The following is a 14,378-nucleotide window of genomic DNA, read 5'->3' as shown; positions in this document are numbered from 1 at the left end:
AGGAGTTTGCAATCTCAGGCGGACATATTGCATATTATTATTATTATTATTTATTGTTATAGCACAATTTATTCCATGGCGCTTTACATGTAAGGAGGGGTATAGATAATAAAAACATGTACAATAATCTTAAACAATACAAGTCATAACTGGTACAGGAGGAGAGAGGACCCTGCCTGTGAGGGCTCACAATCTACAAGGGATGGGTGAAAATACAGTAGGTGAGGATAGAGCTGGTCATGCAGCTGTTTGGTCGATCGGTGGTTACTGCAGGTTGTAGGCTTGTCGGAAAAGGTAGGTCTTCAGGCTCTTTTTGAAGGTTTCCATGGTAGGTGGGAGTCTGATATGTTGTGGTAGAGAGTTCCAGATTAGGGGGGATACGCAAGAGAAATCTTGTATGCGATTGTGGGAAGAGGAGATAAGAGGGGAGTAGAGAAGGAGATCTTGTGAGGATCGGAGGTTGGGTGCAGGAAAGTACCGGGAGACAAGGTCACAGATGTATGGAGGAGACAGGTTGTGGATGGCTTTGTATGTCATGGTATGGTATGGCATATGCTTTGGCATTGTCCCAGATTGTCCTCATTGGAGTGGTGTATGGGTACGTTATTCCTAGGGATCCGTTGATATGTATATTAGGGTAAATATTAACTGACAATACAACTAAAATTGTAATTGCAAGATTGTTTTTTGCAAGGAAACTGATTGCAAAATATTGGGTTAGAGAGGAGCCTCCGTCCAGACGTGAATTCATTGCTCAAACGAACCACATAACTGAGCTTGAGAAAAGCATTTACACCAGGAGGGATGAGCTAGATTTCTTCCATAAATTATGGCAGCCGTGGTTGAATAGGATTAATTAATGTTATACCAGTATATAGTATTATAGAGTACAACTTATGGCAAACTGGAACTCTGTTTGATATTATCAACTACGGACGAATTATTGTTTGCTCCTGATATGGCCTCTATGGGGGGTTAATTTACTGTAAAACATAAAATGAGTATGAACATGTGATCTGTTGTAAATCTTGTTATCGTTAATACAAATTTATCTGATTAAAAAATGTTTGGTGCTTTCCAAATGGCTAAAACAGGGAGCAGATTACTGCAGCTGACAGCCCACATGCCCATACTGCCAGACTGGATGGTACTACAAATGCCAGGCACCCTAATCTTAGTGGGTGGGAGGAGCCTGCACCGCCAAGAGCTTCTGGTTCAAACACCACCTCTGATACCAGCATTGCCTTCAGAATGAGTAAGGCAGCGTCTGGTGTCCGAAGCAGAAATTGCAGGAGCAGATACCAGAGGAGAGAGGGCACACCATTTGCAGAATTCCTAATATGACAAAATTGCAGAAAACCAGAGCAGATGAAATCCCTTTAACCCCTTTCTGACCTCGGACGGGATAGTACATCCGACGTCAGAACCCCTGCTTTGATGTGGCCTCCGGCAGTGAGCCCGCATCAAAGCCTGTTCAAAACAGTTGACATGTGCTCGCAATAGCGGGGGGGGGGGGGTGGATTCACGATCCACCCGCCACTATTAACTAGTTAAATGCTACTGTCAAACGCTGACAGCAGCATTTAACTAGCGCTTCCGGCCATCAGGTCTAAAATGCGTGCATTGCTGACCCCCGTTACGTGATCGGGGGTCAGCGATGCGTCGGCATGAGAACCAGAGGTCTATTGAAGACCTCTATGGCTGTTGATGCCTGATTGCTGTGAGTGCCACCCTGTGGTCAGCACTCATAGCAATGCAGTAAATCTACTACATAGGAGCAATCTGAGCATCGCTCCTATGTAGCAGAGCCAATCAGGCTATGCTAGCTTCTAGCCTCCCATGGAGACTATTGAAGCTTGGCAAAAGTAAAAAAAAAAGTCAAAATAAAACAAAAAAATCAAATATACACATATTTCGTATCAACGCGCTCAGAATCGCCCGATCTATCAATAAAAAAAATAACCTGATTGCTAAATGGCGTAGCGAGAAAAAATTGAAACGTCAGAATAACGATTTTTTTGGGTCACCGCGACATTGCATTAAAATGCATTAACAGGCGATCAAAAGAATGTATCTGCACCAAAATGGTAGCATTACAAAATGTCAGCTCAGCACACAAAAAATAAGCCTTCACCCAACCCTAGATCACGAAAAATGGAGACGCTACAGGTATCGGAAAAGGGTGCAATTTTTTTTTTAAGCAAAGTTTGGAATTTTTTTTACCACTTAGATAAATAATAACCTAGACATGTTTGGTGTCTATGAACTCATAATGACCTGGAAAATCATAATGGCATCTCAGTTTTAGCATTTAGTGAACCTAGCAAAAAAGCCAAACAAAAAACAAGTGTGGGATTGCACTTTTTTTGCAATTTCACCACACTTGGAATTTTTTTCCCGTTTTCTAGTACACAACATGCCAAAACCAATAATGTCGTTCAAAAGTGCAACTCGTCCTGCAAAAGAATAAGCCCTCCCATGGCCATATTGACGGAAATATAAAAAAGGTATGGCTCTGGGAAGGAGGAGAGCGGAAAACGAAAACGCAAAACCAAAAAAAGCTGGGGTCATGAAGGGGTTAAAATGACTCCATTTTATAAATTATAACCCTCAATAAATTATAGGAATAGTGACTATTTTGACTCCACTTGCAGTTTCCAGATATTAGCACGCGCAGTGAATGTTGGAAAGTGAAAATTGCAAATATTCCAAGTTATTACCCAACACATAGTGCCCAGATTGTGCTCCAGGAGATACACATGCCATACAATAAGCGATTTCTTCTCACTATAGTAATGCCAAAAGCATGGAGGCTTAATGTGGTTTGAGCACAGTCTAGTAAACTGTAAACTGTCATTGTCTTTGTGAATAATTCAATAATTTCTTTACAGACCGTTTAAGTAGAAATGGTCAAAAATATAGAATTCAAGGATATTTTAGTCTAAAATAATAATTGGTTTTATTCTTGGCAGATGACCGTACCAGATCAGCAGGACAGCTGACATCTTCAATGTTTAAATCAGATAATCTTGAGATCCCACAGGATACAATTGAAGTGAATGCCATTACTCCAAATATACCATCATCCCTTCACAGCAAAGATCTGTCATCTGATCCTGTGGAACAGATCCTGTCTTCTGATTCATTCCCGACTACTAAGGAAAATCAAAGTCACAAAATAAGCATTAAAAAACAAACTGCTCCTAAAGCAATGAAGACATTTTCATTTTCAGAATACGGAAATAGTTTTCCCCTAGAAAAGTCCTTTCTCAAACAACAAAACCTTCACAAAGCAGACAATAAAATTTCTTGCTCCAAATGTGGGAGATGTTTTTACAAGAAATCAGATTTTGTCAGTCACCAGAGAATTCACACAGAGAAGAAGCCATTTTCATGTTCAGAATGTGGAAAATGTTTTATTCGGAAAGCGCAGCTTGTTACCCACCAAAGAACTCACACAGGAGAGAAGCCTTTTTCTTGTTCAGAATGTGGGAAATGTTTTACAGATAAAAAAGTTCTTATCAGACATCATATGTCTCACACAGGAGAGAAGCCTTTTTCCTGCTCAGAATGTGGGAAATGTTTTAACAGGAAAGCGCATCTTGTTAGCCACCAGAAAACCCACACAGGAGAGAAGCATTTTTCCTGCTCAGAATGTGGGAAATGTTTTAACAGGAAAGCGCATCTTGTTAGCCACCAGAAAACCCACACAGGAGAGAAGCCTTTTTCTTGTTCAGAATGTGGCAAATGTTTTACAGATAAAAATGTTCTTATCAGACATCATAGATCTCACACAGGGGAGAAGCCTTTTTCCTGTTCAGAATGTGGGAAATGTTTTAACCACAAAGCGAATCTTGTTAGCCACCAGAAAACCCACACTGGGGAGAAGCCTTTTTCCTGCTCAGAATGTAGGAAATGTTTTAACCACAAATCAAATCTTGTTAGCCACCAGAAAACCCACACAGGGGAGAAGCCTTTTTCATGTTCAGAATGTGGGAAATGTTTTAACCACAAATCGAGTCTTGTTAGCCACCAGAAAACCCACACAGGGGAGAAGCCTTTTTCATGTTCAGAATGCGGGAAATGTTTTAACAGGAAGACGAATCTTGATAGCCACCAGAAAACTCACACAGGGGAGAAGCCTTTTTCCTGTTCAGAATGTGGGAAATGTTTTAACCAGAAAACGCATCTTGTTACCCACCAAAGAACACACACAGGGGTGAAGCCATTTTCATGTTCATTTTTGTGGAAAATGTTTTGTGAAGAAACCATCTCTTTCTAGCCACCAAAGAATTCACACAGGGGAGAAGCTTTTTTATGTTCTTAATTGTGTTTACATAGTCACATTAGAGTGCTTCTCACAAAGTTAGAATATTATCAAAAAGTTAATTTATTCCAGTTCTTAAATGCAGAAAGTGAAACTCTTATATTATATAGAGTCATTACAGAGTCATATATCTCAAGTGTTTATTTCTGTTGATGACTAGATCCTACAGCCAATGAAAACCCAAAAGTCATTATGTCAGTAAATTAGAATAAAACACCTGGAATGGCTTCCTAAACATTTTAAAAAGGTCCCTTGGTCTGTTTCAGTAGGCTCCACAATCATGAGGAAGACTGCTGACTAGACAGATGTCTAAAAGGCAGTCATTGACACACTCCAGAAGGAGGGTAAGCCACTGTAAAATAATAGTATTTCAATAATAATTAAAAAATATAGTTTACTTAACATATGCAGGTTCTAACTAGAAAATAGATACTCTGGATAGTGAGGGACTGAGTTATTCTGAGGATTGTGGCCGATACATCTGTTCCCTGTTTGTCAGAACTATAGGGCTTTTGTCAGAACTGTGGCTATTTGGAGATAAAAAATGGTTCTTAAAGGTCACAGGCTATATGCTTAAGCATTTCAAAATGAGGTAATGTACAAAAAAACTAATATTCATATTCCGCAAGTTACTAGTGTTCTTCTAATATGGTAGAGGCTATGAACATAGCAGCAGATGACCATATGTGGTTATGAGACAGGAAAAATAGATCCAATGTAAGCCTTTGGGTCAAAATAGTATATAAGCCGACCTAACTCCTGTTCAGACAGATCTCTCATACTTTGAGAATCTCCAACCCAGACCGCATCATACTTCAAAACCATATGTAAGAACCAATGAATGCTTGTTTTCTATAATCTTATACTTACTACGTGCTATGAACTTATTTTCTTCATTTTTGTCATCACTTTTTGAATGAACATTAAACAAGATTTGTTTTATCCACACAATTAAATATTGCTTTCCTTTCTATCTTCACTGTGCTCCTACTTAAAAAAGTAAGAAACTGTTATTTTCTCTAACATTTTGGCGAGCCCTGCCAAATCTGATTTTTGCACTATTTTTGTGAAATCCTTTCCCTTGCACACGGAGGTGGAGAGCTCTGCTAAACACCTGTTGTTCAAGGCGCAGGAATTCTGCTATTTCACGTCACAAGGATCAGACAGAACCTATAGACAGTGAGGATTCGTGTCTCCAACCATAAAGAGCTGGATGTGTCCCATGATGGAGGTCTGAGGATTTCAGTAGAGACACAGAGGACCATCCATTGACGGTTGGATCAATCCAGGAGAGGAAAATATATTCCACAGGTGAGAAAATGGATTTCATTCATGATTATTCTAAGAAAAGTAATATAGAGTTTAAGTTTGTTCATAGCCATACAGATTCACAATTATGGTCTAGTTTTTATAGCCAATGTGAAGCAGAGAATCTAAGGGTATGTTCACACAGTGCGTTTTTTACTGCGGAACCGCAGCGGTTTTGCCGCTGCGGTTCCGCAGCTGTTTTCCATGCAGGGTACATTACAATGTAACCCTATGGAAAACAGGAACCGCTGTGCACATGATCCTGAATTTCCCTTAAAAAGCCGCGCTGAATAGCTGCGGGAAAAAAGAAGGAGCATGTCACTTCTTTTCCCGAAACAGCAGCGGTTCTGCACCCATAGACCTCCATTGTGAGGTCAAACCCGCAGTAAAACCCGCAGATCAAAAATATGTCTGCGGGTTTTATTGCGGTTTGTGGTGCAGAACCGCTGCAGCAGGAAGTGCGGGGAAGCGGGAGGAAGTGCGTGGGCGGAAGTGCGTGGGCGGAGTGTGGTCCTGACTGTATCCCGAAGAGACTGTCATCATGGAGGCATACCGTCGCATGGGGATCGATGTCGGGCGTCTGATTGATTTGGTATGTCCGTGTTTGTGTCCCCATGCGACGACAGTGCCTCCATTGTGCTAAGTCGCCGTATGGGACTACTACTCCCATCCGGTATTAGGATGGGAGAGTTGTCCCTGTGTCCGGCGACTTAGCACAATTGTAAAGTTACACAAAAAACACAAACACACAATACACAAACATGACACACAGTACAGTACATACAACACATAACATAGAGTATATACTCACCAACAGCACACTTGTAGGCGAAGCCCTCGATCCTCCAGGAAAAAATCCCAAAATAAAAAATAAAATTCATACTCCCTGTCCGCAGAATCCATAAAACGAGTGTCCCACGCCGATCGGCTGCTCTCCGGCGATACACTGCCAGGAGCAAAGCTCCTAGCAGTGTATCGCGTACTGTCCCGGAGTTCAATGGCTCCGGCGTCTCGTTTAACGGCAGTACAGCTGCGTTGAACTTTCCCACGCAGCACTGCCGTTAAGCGAGAGTACCGGGGTCAATGACCGCCGGTAAACTCGCTCGCGCATGCGCAGTAACACACCGACAGGAACTATGGCTCCTGTCAGTGTGTTGCTGCAGCCGTGGAGAGCAGACACATCTCTGGATGTGTCTGTTCTCCATGGAAGATCTTCGTGGGACCCTCGATGGATTTCTGCGGACAGGGCCAGGGAGTATGAATTTGTTTTTTTATTTTGCATCTTTTTCAGGTCGAGGGTCTTCAGGACGGATTGAGCGAATAATAAATTATGGTCAAAAAGTGTGTGTCTTTATTTCATTAAAATATTTTTTTCTAGTCTTTGTGTTTTTTTTTAACCCTTTCATTGGCTTAATAATGGATAGGCGTCTTATTGACGCCTCTCCATTATTAACCGGGCTTAATGCCACCTTACAATAGCAAGGTGGCATTAACCCCTCATTACCCCATATCCCACCGCTACACGGGAGTGGGAAGAGAGGGGCTAAGTGCCGGAATTGGCGCATCTTTTTGATGCGCCTTTTCCGGGGCGGCTGCGGGCTTATATTTGTAGCCAGGGGGGGCAAATATCCATGGCCCCTTTCCTAGGCTATGAATATAAGCCCACGGCTGTCTGCGTAGCCTTTCTGGCCTAAAAATATAGGGGGACCCCAACACTTTTTTTTTTTCGGGGCCCCCTATATTTTAGTGCCAGAACGGTTACGCAGACAGCTGGGGGCTTATATTCATGGCCTGGGAACAGCCATGGGTATTTTAACCCCTTCCCGGGCCTCAAATATTGGCCCACGGCTGTCTGCCTAGCCTTTCTGGACTAAAAATATAGGGGGACCCCAACACCTTTTTTTTTCTGGGCCCCCTATATTTTAGTGCCAGAAAGGCTGCGCAGACAGCTGTGGGTTAATATTCATAGCCTGGGAACAGCCATGGGTATTTTAACCCCTTCCCGGGCCTCAAATATTGGCCCACGGCTGTCTGCCTAGCCTTTCTGGACTAAAAATATAGGGGGACCCCAACACTTTTTTTTTTCTGGGCCCCCTATATTTTAGTGCCAGAAAGGCTGCACAGACAGCTGTGGGTTAATATTCATAGCCTGGGAACAGCCATGGGTATTTTAACCCCTTCCTGGGCCTCAAATATTGGTCCACGGCTGTCTGCCTAGCCTTTCTGGACTAAAAATATAGGGGGACCCTATGTATTTTTTTTTAGGGGGTCCACATATATTATAGTAACCCTTTAATAGGATTAATAATGGATAGGCGTCTTATTGACGCCTCTCCATTATTAACCGTGCTTAATGCCACCTTACAATAGCAACCCTATCATTAACCCTAGGATCCCTTTAGGGGTAGGGTTACGGTTAGGATCCCTTTAGGGTTAGGGGTAGGGTTAGGATCCCTTTAGGGTTAGGGGTAGGGTTAGGATCCCTTTAGGGTTAGGGGTAGGGTTAGGGTTAGGATCCCTTTAGGGTTAGGGTTAGGATCCCTTTAGGGTTAGGGTTAGGATCCCTTTAGGGGTAGGGTTAGGGGTAGGGTTAGGATCCCTTTAGGGTTAGGGGTATGGTTAGGATCCCTTTAGGGTTAGGGGTAGGGTTAGGGTTAGGATCCTTTTGGGGGTAGGGTCCTTAGGGTTATGAGCCCTAACCCTACCCTAACTATTTCAGTTTAGTGGGTTTTTTACTTAATGTTGTTGATTGGCGCACGCACCGCTCAGGATTGACGGCGCCAGAGCTAGTAGTAAAACAACTGCACACGAACGTTTTTATTGGTGTTTGTGTTTTTGTGCTTGTGTTCATTTATTAGGGGTTACTTTGATATATTTCAACTTTTTAAAAGCATTTGTGTAACATTACTTGGTCGTGCTATAGATTATGAGATGACACTATTGTATTCATTGTAGGTTCGTGATTATACGGCCCTGTGGGACCCTTCCGATGAATCCTATAAGGATAGGTACTTCAGGGAACTTGCGTGGACGAAAATAGTTCGCGACATGTTCCCGGATTGGGACAGATATCCTGGGGCAACACAGCAGAAAATAGGTAATTATAATTACATTTATTTAGTAAACCTTGAGTATATTAAAAATATAATTAGTTTAGATCTCTAAAAAATTGTTGTTTATTTTTGGAACCTTTTTTTGGTAGATAAAGATGTGAGGCAACGTTGGCGCTCCATCAGAGACCGATTTACTCAATTTCTAAATGATTGCTCAAAGAGTGGCTCTTCTCCAAGCAAAACAAAATTCCCCTTCAGTGAAGAGCTACAGTTTATTGTGACCAGCAGGACATTGAGAAAGTAAGTTAAAATCCACTCCACAAGATTATTTATATATATGTTGTGCTAAAAATTGTATTAATGATCTTTTTTTTCCACCCACAGGACGGAAGGAAACATGTCTGCAGCTGATTTAGAGGACAGCGACACAGAGGATGGAGCAGGCAGTTCCTCTGGAGTAGGAGGGACCATCTCTCCCTCCATTCCCACAGCTTCTGCTGAATCAGCATCCACTTCAGCAGCTGCTGCATCAACATCTGCTTCAGCAGCTGCTGAAGCTTCTGATTCCGTAGAAGCTGTGAGAGTGGAGAAGAGAGCTGTCTATCCGGTGGCAGCAGAGAAAAAAAAAACAAAAACAAAGAAGAACCAAGAGGACCAAACGGTTCAAATTGCCTGTGACACCTTGGATTTATTAAAAAAATCAACTACCGATGACCATTGCGACTCCTTTGCAATAACTGTCGCCAGAAAAACACGCTCCCTGCCACCGGATAGACAATCTCTTTTTATGTCTATGGTCCAGATGTCCCTCACTGCTCTGGAGGACCCTGCTCCTATTTCTCCATACAATGAGGTTCTGATGGGGGTGTTGGGACTTTTCAGGCCCCGACACAGAACACCTGAAACACCAGCTACAAGACCCCAGTATTTGGCCAACAGCCAAGGAAGTTCTGGACATAGAGGCATCCAAGGCAGTTATGGCGATAGAGGCAGTTCGCAGCAGCTGGGGGGAGCAACGTATGAAACTGAGGGAACAAATTTCCTCTATTCACCAGAGTACACCTTTCTTAATTGAACATAAATTGGGCAAAAGTTTTCAGTTGCACAGAAAACCACAAGAAAAACGAAGTACATCATATGTGATAATCGTTAAACTTATCAGTTTATTGAAAATAATAAAAATGAACAAAACATAATATAACAGAAAAACCGTATTGGTATTCAAATAATAGGGAACAGGTGCACCACAACATCAACTATCACATAACAGGAAGGGAGAAGGACATGCGTTGTCAAAGGATTAAAAAATACTGGCCCTGGAGGTCTCTATAGAGATGTACAGGGACACATAACTCCTTTGACAACTCCTGCCCTTCTCCCCTCCTGTTATGTGATATTGGATGTTGTGGTGCACCCGTTCCCTAATATTCGAATATTTCAGTATAACGGTTTTTCTGTCATATTTTGGTCATTTTTAATATTCAACAAAAAACTGACAATTTTAATGATTATCCGAGATATAATGTACATCTTTTTTCTTGTGGTTTTCTTTTTTTTTTTTCTCTGACTATGGTGTCCGGACCTGAGCTTTTTTTTTTTAGCTCCAGTTGCCTGTTGGATTTGAAAGGGGCTGTTTAAAATTTTTTTTTCAAATTGAAAAATCATTTGTAAAAATTACCACTAATTTGTGTTCTTTACAATAAATTTTATTTTTCACAAAATATTCTCTTCTTTTTAGACAATGGGGACAAGGCCGCTGTCCTGGGTTTATGGGCTATCGATTAGTGGTTTAGGGGTTGATGTGTTAACTATTGTATATCTCATACTGCTGTTAATTTATGAAAACACCAACCATTTTTTTGACATACAAAAAAACAAAACAAATTAAACCAAAATAACTTTTTTATTTATATTACAACCTATTTTTTTTTCTTTTTTGGGTAACATGAAAAAAAACTTTTTGAAAAAAAATTTTGTGTTGATTGCTGTCGTTTATCATTCTTCGGGATGTTTTCAAAACTGTTAGCAGCGATGTCGGCAACTTTTTGGGGACGGTCAGTGTAGATGCATCCTTCTCTGCTGGTCAGGCTGCTCAACACCAGCACAGGAGTATTGCCAGTGCACGGCACCTTCTGGACTCATAAAGTAGTCAGTGAAGGATTCTCTCACACGCACACCAGAGTTGGACGGCCTGCCCAGACCCCCGTTGACAACTGGATTAAATACTGCCTGCTGGTACTCCACATCTACGTCAGTGTTGTACACACGAGCATAGTTGTGGAGTTCACAGCAAGCCTTTATCACAGCATCAACGGTGTCTGTGTCCAACTGAATGGCAGTGTGAAAGATCCTCCACTGACTAGTCATGATGATCCCAAAGGTGCATTCCACATATCTGCGTGCACGACTCAGCCGATAATTAAAAATCCTCCGTCGGGCATCCAGTCCCCTTCGTGGGTATGGGCGCAGCAGGGTTGTCGTTAAGGGAAACGCCTCATCCGATACCATCACAAAGGGTACTGGATGTGTGGAACCCGGCAAAGGTCTTGGGGCTGGGAGCGTGGCGCCATCTCGAAGAATTTGCATCCCAATCTGTGACGTTCGCAACACCCGAGAATCCCCAGTACTACCATAGGCACCAACATCAATGGCAACAAATTTGTAATGGGCATCAGCCACCGCCATCAGGACCACTGAAAAATACTTATAATTAAAGAAGCATGATCCTGATCGTGGTGGCTGCTGAACCCTAACATGTTTACCATCGACTGCACCTATGCAGTTTGGGAAATTGGCCACAGACTGAAAGCCTGCTGCAACCTGCAGCCAAGTCTCCTCGGTTGGGGAAGGCATCACTATAGGCTGCAACTTCTGCCAGATGACGGTACATGTACACCTCACAATGTTAGAGATGGTAGATTTACCAACTCTAAATTGGAGGTGCAGGGATGTATAGCTCTCTCCTGTGGCCAAAAATCTGGAAAGAAACAAAAAAGAAAATTAGAAATGTCACACAAAAAGGTGATTACAACATGTCACAAGTTAAGGCCGCTATAATATGCGTCCAGCACCATTCAATAATGATGGCTTTAACACCCAGTACAACACAAAGGGTGTAAAAAACATTAATAAAAGGCCTGATGGGACTTGTGCACACACACATGCGAGATATGACCGAGTGTTGCATGGTAATCCCCGGACCTGCTGCATGCACTCCATTGTGGAGCATGCGGCTCCATGTATTGGTATGTGGGTGCACACTCCGCTCCAGAGTTCAGGCGGCAGGGCCGGGGATTACCATGCAACACTGGGACGTATCTCACGTGTGTGTGTGTGTATGTGTGCCCCCTGTCCAACAGGAGGACTGGGTGGGTTTAATCACACGTACTGGACACAGAGACACAAGTAAAATAGAGACCTAACGACATTCCCCCCAAAAAATTGTTACTTACCGCAAGGTGATGAGCAGCCTTTCCTCTGCAGAGATGGACTTCCTCATCACCGTGTCTTGCAGTGTCAAATTGGGTGCCAGGATGGTGAGCAGTCTGTCAAATGCCATAATTGGTAGCCGACAAAAAGAGATAAATTTTTCAGGATATCTGAAAATTGAAAAAGAAACACAAAAAAGGGTTACTTCACAAGTATTGCTAGCAAAAAAATTTAAATTTGTCATTCAATAGATTTCTACTTACCTCCTCAAATCATTGTACAGCACATAAAAGTGCCCCTTCTCTGTTCGGTCTGCTACAAGCGGGTGCACCCACATCCTTTTCTGCGCACGTCTTCTCTGCCGCCGCTGCCTCTAAAGTTAAAAAAAAAATATTTTTTTTGTAAAACAAAACAAAAAACATCAAGCATGCCTGGAAAGCAATGCGGATTATGTAAGGGTACGTGTCCACATTCAGGATGGCCATCGTTATCGTTGGAGCACCTAAGCCGCTATGTGCAAAGCCCCACCCCCTAGTGGGACGCAATGATGCCAGATGTGTTCATTGTACAAATCCGGCATCATCGCACCCCACGCATAGGGCCCTGTTTTATTCCTTGCGGAGCCGCAGCTTCTCAACAAGGAACACGGACATGCTGTGATCATAAAAGACGCGCAGCATGTCCGGAGTCGCAGGGCTGACGGATGACACACAGTGGACACGTGATTTCATGAAATCACCTCCACTATGCTGTTACATGTGGACGCTGCATGTTTGGCGCTGCGGCCACACGCAGCGCCAAACATACAGCGTTTCCAGAACGTGGACATGTACCCATAACCCAATATATAAAACAAACAGACATCTGCTTACCTGACGTGCATGTCGATTCAGAATTAGAAGCATCAACCCCAGGATCGCAATCCGGTGTGGTGTGCGGAGCTGGATCCGCGGGCTGTCATCTGGCCTACGCTCAGCACGTCCACTCATTTTGATGTGTAGTTCCAAAATGGAGGATGGAAGAAGAAAAGGGTTGGACAAGGAAATTACATCATTTTTTTTTTTTTTCCCCCCACTGCAGTAAGCTTTATTTGTGTCAAACACAGACAATCTGCAGAGAAAACTGCATCAAAAAACGCACTAAAAACCGCATCAAAAAACGCACCAAAAACGCACCTGCGTTTTCTGCAAAGAGCTGCGGTTTCAGTCCTGAAAAAAAAGGAGGGAAATCAGGAACGTGTGAACATACCCTTAAAATTGATAAGAGGTTTTTCAGTAAAAAAAGTTACAGAGAAAGCTTCAAAATGGAATGCACATGGACCGAGTGTACAATAATTTAGTCTTTGAGAAAACTGAAACACAAACACATGAAGCATGTACTATCACACAAGACATTGGTCATACTGACACACAAGGTGACACACAAGAGTCTGACGGGCTGGACTCTGTTCATCTTATGTTATCAGTAGATGTACGAGAGACGAGAGGCTGATGACCGCAGTGTTACCGTGTTGGTCAGTTCTACAGGGGGGATAGAGAGCTGGGTGGGTCTGTGAGCGAAGTTGGGGGTATACAGTGTATACAGTGCACACAGGGGGGTCTGTGACCGAAGCTGGGGGTATACGGGTGTATACAGCGCACACAGGGGGGTCTGTGACCGAAGCTGGGGTATACAGGTGTATACAGTGTACACAGGGGGGTCTGTGACCAAAGCTGGTGGTATATGGGTGTATACAGAGTACACAAAATGTGACCGAAGCTGGGGGTATACGAGTGTATACAGCGTACATAGATGGGTCTGCGACTGAAGCTGGGAATATACAGGGGAGAGCTGGGGGGGTCTGTGAGCGAAGCTGGGGGTATACAGGTGTATATAGTGTACACAGGGGGGTCTGTGACCGAAGCTGGGGGTATACGGGTGTATATAGTGTACACAGGGGGGTCTGTGACCGAAGCTGGGGGTATATGGTTGGTCAGTACACAGGACCCCATACAAACAGGGCTCCGCTCAGTACATGCCAGGCTTTGGTCTGTAAACACACGGCTGCGCTCCATACACCTCGTACACACACTGCTCTGCTCTGTACACCCTTTACACGCGGCTCCGCTACATCCACACTGTAAACCCCTCCTGACCCCACACATAAACTTCCCCTCATCCAGCACCATGACAACCAGCACAGCAGAGTCCTGAATATACACAGAGGCCCCTGATCATGTGACCCCTGACTCCTCCCCTCCTGTGACCTCATCACAGGTCCT

At 43.2% G+C, this 14,378-nt stretch overlaps 3 protein-coding genes across 3 annotated transcripts; 2 read left to right on the top strand and 1 right to left on the bottom strand.

Annotated features, from left to right (window-relative positions):
- Positions 1-3,211: 3,211 nt before the first annotated feature.
- Positions 3,212-6,959, top strand: LOC138666352 (gastrula zinc finger protein XlCGF71.1-like). The gene is made up of 4 exons (XM_069754579.1): positions 3,212-3,413; positions 3,507-3,604; positions 3,701-3,847; positions 6,927-6,959. The coding sequence occupies exons 1-4, from the start codon at positions 3,212-3,214 to the stop codon at positions 6,957-6,959; spliced, it is 480 nt and encodes a 159-aa protein (XP_069610680.1).
- Positions 5,312-9,905, top strand: LOC138662899 (uncharacterized). Its single transcript, XM_069748895.1, has 4 exons — positions 5,312-5,638; positions 8,591-8,732; positions 8,838-8,988; positions 9,073-9,905. The coding sequence occupies exons 2-4, from the start codon at positions 8,684-8,686 to the stop codon at positions 9,761-9,763; spliced, it is 891 nt and encodes a 296-aa protein (XP_069604996.1). The 5' UTR covers positions 5,312-5,638; positions 8,591-8,683; the 3' UTR covers positions 9,764-9,905.
- Positions 9,906-10,575: 670 nt separating this feature from the next.
- LOC138662898 (uncharacterized) lies at positions 10,576-14,343 on the bottom strand. Its single transcript, XM_069748894.1, has 4 exons — positions 12,990-14,343; positions 12,381-12,490; positions 12,141-12,287; positions 10,576-11,665 (listed from the first exon to the last, which is right to left on the bottom strand). The coding sequence occupies exons 1-4, from the start codon at positions 13,104-13,106 to the stop codon at positions 10,744-10,746; spliced, it is 1,296 nt and encodes a 431-aa protein (XP_069604995.1). The 5' UTR covers positions 13,107-14,343; the 3' UTR covers positions 10,576-10,743.
- Between the last annotated feature and the right edge of the window lie 35 nt (positions 14,344-14,378).

Source organism: Ranitomeya imitator, chromosome 2 (assembly GCF_032444005.1).
Source record: "Ranitomeya imitator isolate aRanImi1 chromosome 2, aRanImi1.pri, whole genome shotgun sequence".
NCBI lineage: Eukaryota > Metazoa > Chordata > Amphibia > Anura > Dendrobatidae > Ranitomeya > Ranitomeya imitator.
This window is presented reverse-complemented; position numbering and strand designations above follow the sequence as displayed.

What these genes read in the sequence shown, in the direction of transcription:
- LOC138666352 (XM_069754579.1), top strand. Translation starts at nt 3,212, where the DNA reads ATGAAGACATTTTCATTTTCAGAATACGGAAATAGTTTTCCCCTAGAA. An exon ending in ATGTTCAGAATGTGGAAAAT is followed by an intron (nt 3,414 to 3,506) that starts GTTTTATTCGGA and finishes AATGTTTTACAG; the next exon opens with ATAAAAAAGTTCTTATCAGA. An exon ending in TTAACAGGAAAGCGCATCTT is followed by an intron (nt 3,605 to 3,700) that starts GTTAGCCACCAG and finishes GTTAGCCACCAG; the next exon opens with AAAACCCACACAGGAGAGAA.
- LOC138662899 (XM_069748895.1), top strand. Translation starts at nt 8,684, where the DNA reads ATGTTCCCGGATTGGGACAGATATCCTGGGGCAACACAGCAGAAAATA. An exon ending in GGCAACACAGCAGAAAATAG is followed by an intron (nt 8,733 to 8,837) that starts GTAATTATAATT and finishes TTTTTTTGGTAG; the next exon opens with ATAAAGATGTGAGGCAACGT. An exon ending in ACCAGCAGGACATTGAGAAA is followed by an intron (nt 8,989 to 9,072) that starts GTAAGTTAAAAT and finishes TTCCACCCACAG; the next exon opens with GACGGAAGGAAACATGTCTG.
- LOC138662898 (XM_069748894.1), bottom strand. Translation starts at nt 13,106, where the DNA reads ATGAGTGGACGTGCTGAGCGTAGGCCAGATGACAGCCCGCGGATCCAG. An exon ending in TGAATCGACATGCACGTCAG is followed by an intron (nt 12,491 to 12,989) that starts GTAAGCAGATGT and finishes TTTTAACTTTAG; the next exon opens with AGGCAGCGGCGGCAGAGAAG. An exon ending in AGGCTGCTCATCACCTTGCG is followed by an intron (nt 11,666 to 12,140) that starts GTAAGTAACAAT and finishes GTTTCTTTCCAG; the next exon opens with ATTTTTGGCCACAGGAGAGA.